Below are 14,366 nucleotides of genomic sequence, written 5' to 3'. Positions count from 1 at the left end.
TGCTCAAAGTCAACAAGCTGGCTGAGGGGCTTTGACAAGTCAGCGCCTTTGTGTCTGGATTGCAGAGCTAGCTGTGCGGTGTGCCTTTGTCCACTTCAGCCTTGTTTACCAACAGAGGTACAGACACAATCTAGCCCTGGGCACAATCCTGGCTAAAAATGTTGGTGTGTATTTTTGCGTTCCAACAGCTTCTGTAGCGGTGCTTACAAGTGAGATGGAAGTGAGTAAACACAGATATTAAAAGTGCCATTTACTTTCTCACCATGCATGTTTACTATTTGCAGTTTAGTCACCTCTGATAACTGAAACAGACCATTTCATTTCATTTGCTTCCTCCAGCACACCCACCTGATGTATTCGTGTGGGGGATCATAGCAATACAGTGTAGTGTTTGCTGTTACTGTAAATTGGCACTTTATTTCTGAAAAGCTCCAAACCATTTGTTCATAAACCACTTTCCAATCACCATCAGTCTATTTAGTGGGCTGCTTGGGGTTTTTTGGATCTAAAATAATTTGAAGGTGTTGCTTCAAGTTAGGCGTCCATGTCTTATGACACTTTGTAAACAAGTTAAAGCAAATATATTATTCCCATGCATATTATTACGTGCATACAGCAATCAACCTTCAAATCCGCTCCCGTCATCCTTCCGGCAAAGGAGGAATCCTCTTTGCCATAAAAACTTATCCTCTTCCTCAATAAATCTTTCTTTAGAAGAAAATTCTGCCTTTGGAGTCTCATTTTTCATTTATTTCCTTAGTTTCCATCTCAGATAACTAAACTCTCTTTTATTACAGCTGGGAATTTTTATAATGTGCAAATTGAAATAATGATTGTATCACAGTACTCTGCAAGTGGTTTTCATTAAGCTTCCAGCTACTATTCCTTGCTCTGTTGGATATCTTTGTGTCACGGTTACTTTATGCTAGATAGAAGTTTGAACAACTAACATTGAAAAGAATGACTAAAAACCTATTAGATAACAACCTTTAAAATGCACTGGTTGCTGGTGCTTAATCATTGGTTGCTGGTTCTTGTCATAATCAAAATACCTCAATTGCTTAAAGCTTAACAACCATGCTAAAATCTGGATCTGTGAATATATTCTGAAAATCAAAACTACTACTTGTCTTTACAGTTCTGTGTAAGCAGACACCGTGCCAGAAATAAATTCACATTTCCGAGACGCTACACTACAACGTTTTGCCTTCTTGTCAACAGAACGACTAAATTCATACTCTGTGTTCAAGTAGGATTTTCTGGTTAATTTTAGTGACTTAAAATAGTTCAGAACCATTTGTGTGGCTCGTTGAAATTTACAGTGTGCTTACATTGTTGATCACCAGACTCATCTTGCTACTTTGTCATTCTGTATTGCCTATTGGTAAGTGAGTTTGCTAGCATATATTCCCATTGCTGCCAGGGTCACCAGAAGTCTGAATGAACACATAAAGACTCCACTTAATTGCAAAGATTTATAGCTATGCTGTTTTCTTTTCTCCCTTTCCACTCAAACTTGTCTTCCGTGTCTGACATGTATAGAAAAGGGAGAGCTGCTTATTCTAGTCAAAATCAGCAGCAGAGAAGGATCACAGTTTTGCAGGGATTCCTTATTTCTACTGCTAGTGCACAGGCAACAGAGAAGCAGTTTTCTAATCCATCCCAGACAGGGTACAAAGAAAAATGCTGTCTCAATATAATATCAGCCATCATCAGTCTGCAACGAAGCAAGGTGTTACATAAGGAGCAAAAAACCATAACCTATATCACTTCCAGAAGCAACAAGCGGTTCATTTTGATTTAAGATACCATGCTCTCTGAAGTGGAAAACAGGTGAACAATTATAGAATAAACAGATGAGAAATTTTTAAATCTTGGAAACTCAGAAGCAGAAAGTTGTCATTTGAAAGTCTGCCAGCCCAGAGAGCCTGCTGTTTGAACCAAGTGTAATTGCTATGTCAAACTAAAGCCTTTTCCCCTGTCTTATTTATGGCTCTGTTACAAGTTTGGGTAGCAGAGGAATCAATCAGTTCCAACCAACCAGTGAAATTATTTTGGGAGCGCTGTGGATAAAAAAAAATTCCCCCCAGTTTCTGAATTTCTGATTGGACACAGTTATTGTAAAGAGCACAATTTACACACTGAAAACTTACCAATAGAGCGATGAATGCAGGTATGCTGGTTATCACTCAGAAAAAAGCCCTCTTTGCACTGACATTCATAGCTGCCCATAGTATTTACACAAATTTGCTGGCACCCTCCATTGTTATCCTGACATTCATCAACATCTAGAAGAGAGAAGGAAAAAGAAAAGCAAGATAACGCACAGATTCAGAACATACATCTAGAAGAGCATGGCATCCATGAAGAGGCACACTGTAAATTAAGCTAATGAAAACCCCATCAGAATTAATCCAAATTAATCCATCTAATTCTTTTTCCTGCATCCTAGGTTTAAAGTTAACATAAAAAAACAGTGGGGAGGGAAGTCCAGCTAAGTCTCCATGCATTCTGAGCTGCAAATTGATTTCCAATGCACAATGAATGTTAACGCCCTAAAAGGGCTGTGACCCCATCTGCCAAGTGTGGTGTTGCACTCTGTCATTCCCACTCCACTTGGAAAGACATACTTCAGGCCTACAGTAATTTCTAGCAGGGGTAGCAGGCAAACACAAAGGGCATTACTGGGTGAAAAGAGTCTTTATAGAGTTCTGGTCTTGAACAGAACAGCATGTTTCAATTACTGGAGTCATAACCCCCTACTTTGTCAGTTTGTTTAATGTTGTTTAATGAAAAGAAGGCTTCTTAAATCTAAATGTTCCATGTCTGTATTGTCATTTTAATAGGCAAATATATAAAACCACAAAGGCAGCATGAGCTACTGGCTGTTTTGAGGGTCCATGCCTACCCCCCATCACCTCTCTTTGGCATAAAAGTTTTTATGCTGTTGTGTTTAACAGAGACATGTTTCCGCATTGGGAAACCACTGCCACTAAAAGATATCTGACCCACATTCAACCTTGCAGCTCTCCTGCTTTGCTCATAAAAGGTATATCATATCCATTTTCTGATTTGTCTTTGGATAAAAGTAACTTGCCACCTGAAAAATCCATGTTTTCCTTTTCTGTAGAAACTCTGCAACCGGTTATTTATATCACAGTATGTGCCAACACGTCAGTTAATGAGTTGATGCATGTTTTGCTTTCATTTCATTTTTGGAGGTGGGAGGGAAAGATCACAACAAAGCTAAATGATCCACAACATTCAAAACCTCACAAGAGCTGGCACAGCTCCTGCAGAAAGGAATTCCTCCGGGACTGGCCACAATACACTAAGGTAAAACCAAGCTGTTTTGCCAGTACTCCTGCAGGCAAGGCCAGGGAGCTCTGAAACGCTGGAGAAACTTGGCCGGTAGCTCCTGCAGAAACGCCGGCTGGTTCCGGCAGCTTGCTCGGCTACGCCTGCTATTGCTCTTTGTGCTGGTGTGCTGCCTGCGCTTCATGGGACAGAAGTTGTAGCTCTTTCTCACAGAGAAAAAAAGCTCTAGGGTAATTACAGCAGTACCCAGGGAAACCAGTCTCCTCCTGTCTTGAACTACAATGCAAGTCTGCAGACAGTCCTTTTTTTTATTTACGAGGAAATGTTAAGCACTATTGCCTCCAATTTTCTGTATCAAAATCCTCCCTGCCCTTAGTTCTTACTCTCTTCCAGATTTGAGCCTTTTCATAATCCCATCAGAGCAGTTTGGGAGCGCACAGGAAAAGGGAAAGTGAAGACTTTCTTTGCCTACTGCAGTATAAGAAGGAAAGATAAATTAAGACAACTCTGTGAGACTCTTCCCCTGTGCTGCTCTATTAGTGCCAAGTTTTCCTTCAAAACAGCACACTAGAATCTAGATCTTCCTCTCTGGAAGATTAGTTGAACGCTTACTGAAGGAAAAAGTCTCAGTTCGTACATGTACAAATTCCAAAATTTTGCTACAAAGTATGCGGCCTTCCCAGCGTTCTGTTTATAGTATCACAAAGCAACTTGAACAATGCCTTCCAGCTCTGATGAATAATCTGAAACAAATGCAATGATTTATAAACATTTTTTTCTGTTCTTGATAGCAAATGCTGGTGATTTACCACTTCCATAAAGAGACAGCTCGATTTACCACCAAGCCCCAAATCCATATGCTGGAACAAAAGCTATTACAATTTAAGCTCTTTAAAAAGTTTTTACTATGAGAAATTTCTTCTAATTGTTTCCAATTACTTGCCTCAAAATTATTTTAGCTTGCTTTTATGAAGAGAAGGATTGAAGAAAGGGAGCAGCTGGGATCTAGGACTACTATATCTCTATCTCCATACTACATGCCTTTCAGTAAATCCTGGCCTGGTGGCGTAGGATTAACATTTTCTCTTCTCAGGCTTCAATCCTAGTAGGGTCAGGCTTTTTGAAGCGTTTTCTATCACCGCAGTCTTAAAAGGCAGTATTGCTTATTATCCACCATACCAAGCAATCTATTGGACATGGCTGCCCAGAAAATATTTACTGAATTATTTACTTGGTAAATTTTCTTTCCAATAAAGTTACTTCATGATCAGCCTGTTACTAATCCGGTTTAGAGAACATGGTAGAAAAGTATTCTGAAGTTAGAAGAGAGAACTCCATTGACTTTGATGAGCTCAAGCTTTGGTAGATCTGGCAGAATAATTCCTTCATTATCTGAATTTTTTCAAAGCTCACAAATGAAATAGCTGCCAAAGAGGCTTTTTCTTTCTTTCATTGTTTGTGCAACCCTCATTCAATGCAGCTCAAGTTACCCAGCTGAATGTGTAAACATCAATAATGCAGCATATGTGAGATAGTGTTTTAGACCAGCTTTTCTAGAGATTAAGTTCCACATAAACACCAAAATAAGTAGTCAGGTTTTCAATAAAGCTCTTCTGGCTCCACTTTTGGACGCTGTACATGTCAAATTGGGCTGTTGACTGTTTTGAAAAACTGAGGGTAGATCCTCAGGAGCTTTAATCGTTGCCACTCTGTGTGACAGTTTACACCTGCTGGAGACCTGCGCCCCAGGGCCTAACTCTAGATATAGGAAAAAAAGTCACTTGTGACGTAAAACCCCTTCACTCAAACATCTACTTTAAGCCCCAACTAAACTAATTTTAAAAACTTTTAAATTTATTGAGCACAAATACAAAGCTCACTTTCTTTATTACTCTACTCTTCACAATTTTTTTTTTTTATTTTTTTTTTTTTTTTAGAGCAAACAGACATGTCTTCTTTGGCAACCTGTTGCACAAAATCCCCTACCACTGGTCACCTTATCCAGGACCAGATTTGTCTCCCTGAGGACAGAAGCCCCAAGGAAGCAGGTGTAGGTCTCTCTTCCTTTAAACTGGTGTACAGAAACTCAAATTCATTTCGTAGGCTCCTTATCTGGGAAAAGTTCTTTCACCCAGCTTGGTCTCACCACCTGACAGCGTGCTTATTCCTAGAGTACATTATCCACTGCTTACAGGAGAGCTGAACCTCAAAATCCTACTGATGATCCCAGGGTGGAAGCTACAGCAAGGTTTCAGCAAACCCACACAATCCAAACTCACAAAAACACGGAAAAAGGTTCTCATTTGAGCTGAGCTCAGATGGTTAGCCCACACAGCTCCTCAAAAAGAGAAGGAAAAAACTAGGGGAAATTGAATATAAGTCCTTAAGCCATTCTCTGTAACACTCATCACAAAGAACTGTCCTGTGATTAAGTCTACCAAAGACAATCCCTGACGGAAGCATCTAGAAATAATTCAGTTTCCACAGCCCTTAACTACTCCTTACAAGCACAGATAAATAGCAAATAAGACGACAACCAGCACAAGAGCTAGAATTCCTCGTACCAAGTTCAGACTGGAGAGACAAACCTCTGTTTCCAGGGAGATGAGGGCCTGGCCTTCAAATGGGCCAGTCATCATCAAAGGCAACAAGGAACAAGGGAAGAGCCAGCTCAGGGAGAGGCTGGGAAAAAAGTATCTTTCAGAAGAGAAGAAGAGATAATGGATGCACATATACATACATACATATATAGATATATCTATATATCAGAAGCATTATGCAAATTAATGCATATCTGAATTTGCGTAAGACCTCTAGCTTTTTGGCCCACCGCCTTCACATAATCAAACCTGTGTTCTGCATCTTGGTAAGATGAGATCCTCTAGAGAGCGGTAGTGTGGAACAGTATCAAAGGGTAGGAAACATTACAGTTGATAAAGATGGGTGTTTTATTTATTAAATAAACAAATGCTTTCGGTTTCTCATTTAATTTATCTGATGAACTTTTCAAACTAGCTCCACTGGTATTTCACCCCGATCTGGCTCAGAGCTTCCCGCAGTATTTGGCCTAAAGAAGCTATTCCGACCGAGTGTCCTGCTCGGATACCATGAGGGAGGAAGGTCTGCTAAGGCTACCTGAAACCAAAACCACAAGCAGGAAGATACGAAAGTGGCAACGCTACACAGACTCAATGTCAATGTCCACTGTCCACTTCCTCCCATGATCATCTCTTCCTTCCTTCTGACATTTTTCTTTCACGTCAGCATTTTCATAAGCACTTAAGTCCCTCAGAAATCTGAGTCTCATCTTCAAAGTCTCCAAGGCATTTGGGAGTCAGAGTACAATTCACTTACTATAGCATTAACATTATTTGGAGACTTCCAAAACCAGGACTTTGACTCATGATCCAGGGAGCTGATCCTGCTAGTTTTTCTCTACTCTTTCTAGCTACTCCTTGAAACTTTTGGAAGATTTCTCTAAGACACCTGTCTTACCAGTGCAGAACATTGTGACAGAGAGATGAACTACTGATAGCAACACTGCAGACTTTCCTCAAACGTTAGCAACAGAACACCACTGAGGATATCTTGTAAGAGAAATGATTATCAACTGCAAACTCAGAAAATAAGAATGCCTGATTCTGGAATGTATATGTCGTGGGTTAGGCTGGGTCCGGCAACCAAACCCACGCAGCTCTCCCAGTCCAGTAAAATGGAGAGGAGAGAAAAATGTAATAAAAGAGCTGAGGATCGAGACAGGAACAGAGGAGCACCCACCAACCACGGTCCGGGGCAAAAGAGGCTTTTTCTTAATGCAAAACTATTTATTAACAGCTACCTAGAAAGAGAAAAGCACACAAAAACGGTTACTTAAGAGAATAACGAGAAAACAAGGCCAGGTCTTAAAAAACAACACCACTCCCCCCCTCTTTGCCTCTTCTTCCCGGCTCTACCTCCTCCCCCCAGCGGCGCAGGGGGCAGGGAATGGGGGAGTGCAGGTCAGTTCATTCCATGTTGTTACTGCCGCTTCTCTTAAAGGAAAAGGAGTCCTTACACCATTGTCCCTTGCTCCAGTGGATCCCCTACTCACGGCGAAAGCGTGAATCCTACCCGCTGGGGGAGCAAATCCTTACCCCATCGGATTTGCCCCAAGTGCGGGCTTTACCAGTCCTGGGCTTTTAAGGAGCTGCAGCCACTCGCTCTGGCGTGGGTCATCAATAAACTTTAAATGTGCTCCGGCGTGGGTCGTCATGTCGACCTTAAATGTGTCTCCGTACAGACTCTGAATGCGTAAAATGCGTAAATGTGTCTCTACCTGTGCCCATGATTCACAATAGTCTCAGGCTTAGGCATCTCTTCCCGACGTGGGTCATCCACTGGTTGCGAGTGGGTCTCTGCTTGCTCCACCGAGGACTGTTAGAAAGGGGCTGCTGCTGGCAAGGGGGACTCAGCCGCGGCACACGTTGTTCCGTTCCATCTTCACTGACCTCTTATGTGTGTGGCCGTTTCTCTTAGATTTCAGTCCTGTCTGGGTGAACTCGGCCCGGTGGGCGCCCCGGCAGCGGGGCTCTCCCCGAGTTCCCCAAGCGGCTCCGCCGCCGCCATCCTCGACGGAGCGGGCCCGGCCCGGCCCGACCCAGGCCGCCGGCCCGGCCGGGAGCCGGGAGCGGGGGCCGTGCCCCCCTCCCGTCTCCTTGCTCCTGGGCACCGGCACACCTTTCCGGTTCCTTTGTCCGACGTAAATAGGGCAATTCGCAGAGGCGCCGATTGGCTCAAGCCCCGAGGGGGACGGGAGTCCGGTCTGATGGGCAGCTTCTGCCACCCGGACCTCCCCCCCCACTTCAAACCATAACAGTATAGTCTGAATATTTCTAGTCAGAAAGCTGGCTGAAAGTCTCACTGAAAAAAAAAAAAAAATCACATTCCTGGATTTACTATAGTCACAGTTATTCTTATACCAAAAGAACATCTAGCCCAGCATCCTCTCTTTGACACTTCCCTGTAGCTGATACTCAGGAGAAGACTGCAGAGATGGGACAAACCATTGCTGGCACGCACTCTCGGCTTTCATCAATCACATACCTATTAACCTTCTTAAATCACTTGCTAGACAACTGCCACTGCTGGATCTTTCCTGTATGAATTCATCTCATCTCTTCTGAACCCAACATGAAGGGGCAATTACTTCTACAATTTAATTATGAGTTACTTAAAAAAGACATCCTTTTGTTTATTTCAAACATGCTGCTTCACAGTCTGAATGAATGCCCCCTAAATACATTATGGTGAGAAACAGTAACTATTCATTCCCTGCTTGTCTTTTCTGCATCTTGATCTCACAGATGCCACTCAGCCTCGTACTGTCTACCTCACCTATTCTGAACCTTGAAGCACAAAAATACACAAATATGATAATTACAGAGACAATTCGAATGACTTCAGTGTATCATGTTTAAAACAAACCACTCATTTCTAGAAGTTAACGTTAATGACAGACAGCAACATTTGGCACATATTCTTCTCGCTTCTCTATTCCATTCCCTCCAAGTATCGTGATGCTACAGTGGAGTGGGTGTCTTGGCAGATCTGATTTCAAGATAGCTGTGGAAGCCCAAAGAGTAAATCTGGCATGTAGGAGTAACGCAAGTGGTATCAGATTAGAGGTTGTAGGCAGGTGTTCCTGTTGGAATGGTCATACAAGCAGTGACATGCTGTCAAGGTAGGGAGGGTGGTACGTTGCATCAGCTGAGGGGGCTATGGAAACAGGAATCACTGCTAATTGAAATAACTGCTAAACTATCTGTCTTAGATTAACTTTATATGAGCACACAAAGGGAAACATTAGAAGAAAGAGACACCACTACCTACATACACTGCGTTCACATCTCCAGGAGATCTGAACTCAGACCGCACCAAGAATTTAAAAGCAGGGCCCAAATTTTCTACTATTTGCACATAAGGCTAGAATTCTGCTTTTGATCCCTTCTTTCAGAAACTGAAAAATGTGGTGAAGAAAAGGAAAAAGAACACCACACCCTTGAATGCAGTACTTCATTCACTACCAAAGTTGCAGAAATCTTCGCTAGAGCCCTTGCTGAGAAAAGATACACTTGCAAAAAAACCTGATCCTACAGCATTAAAAAACCCCAAAAGTGTGGAAAAATCACCTTTCCCTGAAAAATAAAGCCCATTTTACAGAAGAGAAACATGAAGTACTAATCACAAGGATGCTCTAGAGTGATGAACACTAAAATCACTCTAAAGCTCTCAATGAATTGATCCGTAGAATCGCTCTTTTCTTATGTACAAGGATACAACACCTAAAATGATGCCCATGACCTGTCCTATCTCTAAATGGGCTACAATCACCTACCACCTCAACACCCACTTGCTTGTTTGCCTGCACAGTTATAGATGTGTGCAACTTGAAAAGGAATGCTTAAAATCTTTTTTCTGTAGCTATTTTGTGACACGCAGTGGAATTCCTTAGACTTCACACTACACAAACGCAGCGTAAATGTGGCTGCAAGAGTTCCCTGCTATGTACAGCACAGGAAATATTCACTTAGCCCAAGAGCTGCATGTGACGCCTGCCCGTTTGCTGAGCTGAAGTAAACAGCTGAGCTGAAGTAAACAGCCCCATGGACGTTGCACAAACGTTGCATCCAGTTCAAGCCTCTTGACGTCACTTGTTTATTCCTTTCTTAAACAACTGGGCACCACCGTCTGTCCTTTTAAGACACCAAAACCCTTTCCGCAGCTTTGAGCATTTCCAAAATAAACATCCAAGCCCCTTAATGTGACACCTTAGTTGTAGCTTCTATCCTCTCACTTGGTAGTCATGTCCGTTTTTTAGACAGAGATATACACACGGTGGCCTCCTGACAACAATGCCTAAGCACAACAAAGTTCCAAATAAATTATTTTTTAATAAGTTATCCATTCTTCTGATACAGATCTTTAAAAAGATTTTGCATGTATTCCATCCTGCTTCTTTTCATCTACAGTGCCACTGTCTAGGGAATGCCAGCAGCCTCCAGCTTGGCACGAGGCTCTCACTGTGAGGCTCGGACAGCCCCATTAGCAATAAGCTTGCAGTTCCCACTGACATCCCACTGCACGTAAGGCACTCTAAATTGCAGTGCTGGATGTAACAATCCTCCATAAAGTAGAAGGATGGAAGTTAATTACAGATACAAACAAGCAGCAGTCCCAATCAACTGAAGGAAAAATTTAAGACAAGTTGACTAATTTATCCAGTCTATTATCATAATTACTTCACCTCACCCCTAAACCTTCTCTAGAGCATCATTAACTGCTGCAGCCTCAACTGAAGCAGTATTCTATATCCTTCTTCCCAGGTAACTACTGTAACTACCTGCTTCCTTTTACATCTACTTATAGACCCTGCCAGGATCAAAAACATCTGGTTTGGGTTAACTCAAATCTGCTTTTTGTTGGTTTGTTTTGACTTTTTTCTTACGAAAATGAAAAGTATTTTGCTGTGGGTCAAACGAAGCATATAACAACATGAAAAATGAAACTATATTTTCATTTCAAGTTGGTAACGTTTTCCAGGTCTATACAACATGAAGCATTTTGTTCCTGAGCTCTGGTAACAAAAGCCAAGGAAATGGTTAGATTCATGTTTTTGGGTTCTTTTTGTTATCTCTCAGTAACACAGTTAGGAGACTCTCTAGATTCAGATGAGGGATTTTAAACTAAGCATTGCAGCACCCAGTAGGCTATGATGTCATTCTCACTCTCTATATAGGTAATACTTGAAGTCCATGAAAAGTGGAAGAAATGGGAGAGTCCGAAGCACAACCTTCAACACACTGAAAAGAACTATATCAGGAGTTGAGAAACACTGGCTTGGTGAGGCACATATCTATGCATCAAACTTTTTGGGAACAGGAAAATGCTGAAAATGTTTTGGAAGTGCTGAAATTGCTCCTGTAGGTCATATCAAAACAATTAAATTTTCCTGAAAGTACCTCCGTTGGTGAAAAGTGTTTTGTAAACGCAATCTCAGTTTCTGAATAGTTTCAGTAGGTACACTTTCAATTTAATGAATGCTTCATTCAGCACAAAATGTTTGGGCAAATGGGTATTTATGGCACCGGGGAAACTAGTTCAGCATTTCCACTACCCTAAAAATGAGTAACACAAAAAGCAGTAATTAGAACAAATATTTTCTCTGATTTCTTTTGACAGAAATACCTGAAAGATATTCAAGATCTTACAGTAAACGTTTATTTCGTTTTCATATGGAATGGCAATACTGGTTTACCACTCAACCTAGTTGTGCTGCATGGCATGGTACAAGCTGGATTGGTTGGTCTGACTACCTGGTTTCAAGAGAACAGCCTTAGAAAACAGCTGGACACCTGCGCACCAGGTAAGCAGCAGGACTTCAGGAATGTCATACTATGTAAAGAAGGAATGAATTTAATAAATTTGGAGCTGGCATGGTAGTGTAAAGCCAAACCAATCAAATGAAGAACCCAAAACTAATCAAAACAAACAACCGCCTCATCCCCACCTTCCCCATGAAAGTTACCAGAGCTGTATATTCTTTTCACCAGTACCTGGGAAAACGTAAACGGATTTCTGTAACAGCTACATAACAGTGTGGGTTTTTTCTTAAATTAAACTACTTAAGAGTCCTGGTCTTCTGTAATCAGTGTCTAATATATGAATTTAATGCATCTACTCACTTTGCAGTTGCATCAAATAAGTTAAATATATATAGAAGAGAGAAAACCTGTGTTTCATGGTTTTTGCGAATCTGTGAAGAACAGGAATCATGCAGAGCGTTCTACTGGCAACTAAAAGTTACACACCAACATATATACTCATGATATTGAATTGCAAAAACTATTTTTCAGAAGGTAATACTGAAATATGGCTACTCTTTATTTGCTAACATGTATCTGAAAAATATGACTCTCGTACTTTAATAAAACAGTTTAAGTTATCAGCAGTGAAAAACTTTTCAGCCTGTATTGGTTCATGATAGAAATACACTAGGAATACTTGCAAAAAAAATCACTTTAGGGATTTTTTTTTTTGTTGATTCAGATACACAAAAATAGATCACCTCACTTTCAAATTACTTGTATATTTATAAACACATTATGATGGAGAAACTCTGTAGAAAAAAATCATGTCGAAAAATGTAGTTCTTTCCCATTCAAGCTTATTTATTTGAAAACAATGCTACAAAATTTCAGCTATGAGTTTCCTCTCTTTACTATGTTGTCTGATAAAATAGTCAATACAAGAAAAAATTAGCATGAAAAACTGTACAGCGTACCCTACAACAAAAACCACCCACTTCTCACCCCATGAAAAACTACAGAATTTTATATTGACAATTTCAAAGTAAAGCCAACTTTCAAGGTCTCGCAACAGAAATTTCATCCGCTCTGCACAGCTCTTCTTATGAGAAGAATAAAATCCATGAATGCATGAATGTACACTCACTAACGTATGACCTAGAGTCCACAAAGCTAGAGGCTTCCAGAACTCTAGATGCCTGGCTCTTGTTGAGGACTGTCTGTAACTGTCGACTAAATAAATCCAGCAAATACAGTTCTCCATTCTTTTGAACTCTTCCGCTGTACTTCCCTTCTGTTTTAACTAAGGTATGACCACTCTGCTGAAGAGGTTGTACTATAGCCTAATACCCATTGCCGTAGCAACTTTCTCTTCAGTTAGAATTTTCTTTTGCGGAGATGGAGCAGAAAAAGCTTTGCCCCAACTCCATTTCTGCTCCTGTCCTACAGCCCAATAGCATATGTCCACTCCAGTCCTATTTATTTAACAAAGTGTATTTCAACCATTTCCAAATATTTCTTTCATATCCCGTAAGGCGTCTTAATCATAAATTTTGCTTTAATCCTAAACCTTCTAAATTCTCGAAACAATCATTCTCGTAAAGTATGTTCAGTGACTTTTAAATTAATATTTTAATTAATGAGTTATTATTATTATTTCTATGTTAGCTACAGTAATCACAAAGTCATATTAAAATATGCAACTATCAACTATTCCTTGTTCCTTTCTGCCCCTCTTTTGTGCAAAACTACACCTTGTGCTCTGATATAATTCCAATAAGGAATGCATACACAGAGAACAATTTGAGATTCTTGAGAAGGATCTGGATTGAAATCTGCAGAAGATAATGGAAGCAGTAAAAACAATTCTCTATATTGGTCCTGTAGTCTTATATAAACTCTTAAGTTTGCACATTGTACACTGAAGTCAAAGGGTAACGTCAAGATGCAGAAATTCATGGAAAGTTCTAGACAGCAAAAGCAGGGCACTACAGAAAGCCGAGACCCTGGCATCTACTTAACAAGGAAATTCACTACCAACCTTTCATTTGGTACTCGTCCATACTGGAAAAGAGTTTTGTGTTATTTTCTAATACAGTAAGCAATTAGGCAGCAGCTACTCTTTTCTACGTCAATTCCTTGACTATAAATCACACTGTTTATCACAAATCAACACTGCCAAGAACTGATGCATAATAGAATGACAGTGACTACATTTGATTTGAAATCAGAGACCAGACGACTCCAGTGCTCTTCACTTTGTCTAATGTGGTTTCGTGATCCATATTAATTCAGTGTTTTAACTGGATCTATGTAGTTTCTAGGATTGACAAAGACACCTTTCCATGAGCTGAATGTTATACACATCTGACTGGTAAACACACCCATTATAGGATGAAATTCTGCACCCTCAGGTGAATTGCTTGCTTTAAGTAAGAGCTAAATGCAACGTGGCTCCCAAAGCTTTGTTGATTTTAATATATTTTGTAGTTTTTCTCTTAAGGTAGACATTGATATAGACCATGCTGGGGCAGATCTTTGCTACTAAGTTAAGACGGATTAACAAAAGCTACAAAACTGAAACAAACAAGATAAAGCAGTAAGGATGCAGAATAAAACTCTGACTTTGCTGAACTAAGATACAGCCACCTACAGCCATATCAGATCAAATAAGAGCATTCATATGGGATTTAATTCATTTAATTT

General features: G+C 40.6%; 1 protein-coding gene across 1 annotated transcript in view; it reads right to left on the bottom strand.

Annotated features, from left to right (window-relative positions):
* Nucleotides 1-14,366, bottom strand: part of SCUBE1 (signal peptide, CUB domain and EGF like domain containing 1) — a 214,330-nt gene that overhangs the window by 156,296 nt on the left and 43,668 nt on the right. Inside the window, exon 4 of the mRNA XM_086610525.1 lies at nt 2,154-2,288. Coding sequence (XP_086466651.1) covers nt 2,154-2,288 — 135 coding nt within the window. The remainder of the gene's footprint in view (nt 1-2,153; nt 2,289-14,366) is intronic.

This window comes from Tauraco erythrolophus, chromosome 4 (genome assembly GCF_009769465.1).
Source record: "Tauraco erythrolophus isolate bTauEry1 chromosome 4, bTauEry1.pri, whole genome shotgun sequence".
Classification (NCBI taxonomy): Eukaryota; Metazoa; Chordata; class Aves; order Musophagiformes; family Musophagidae; genus Tauraco; species Tauraco erythrolophus.
This window is presented reverse-complemented; position numbering and strand designations above follow the sequence as displayed.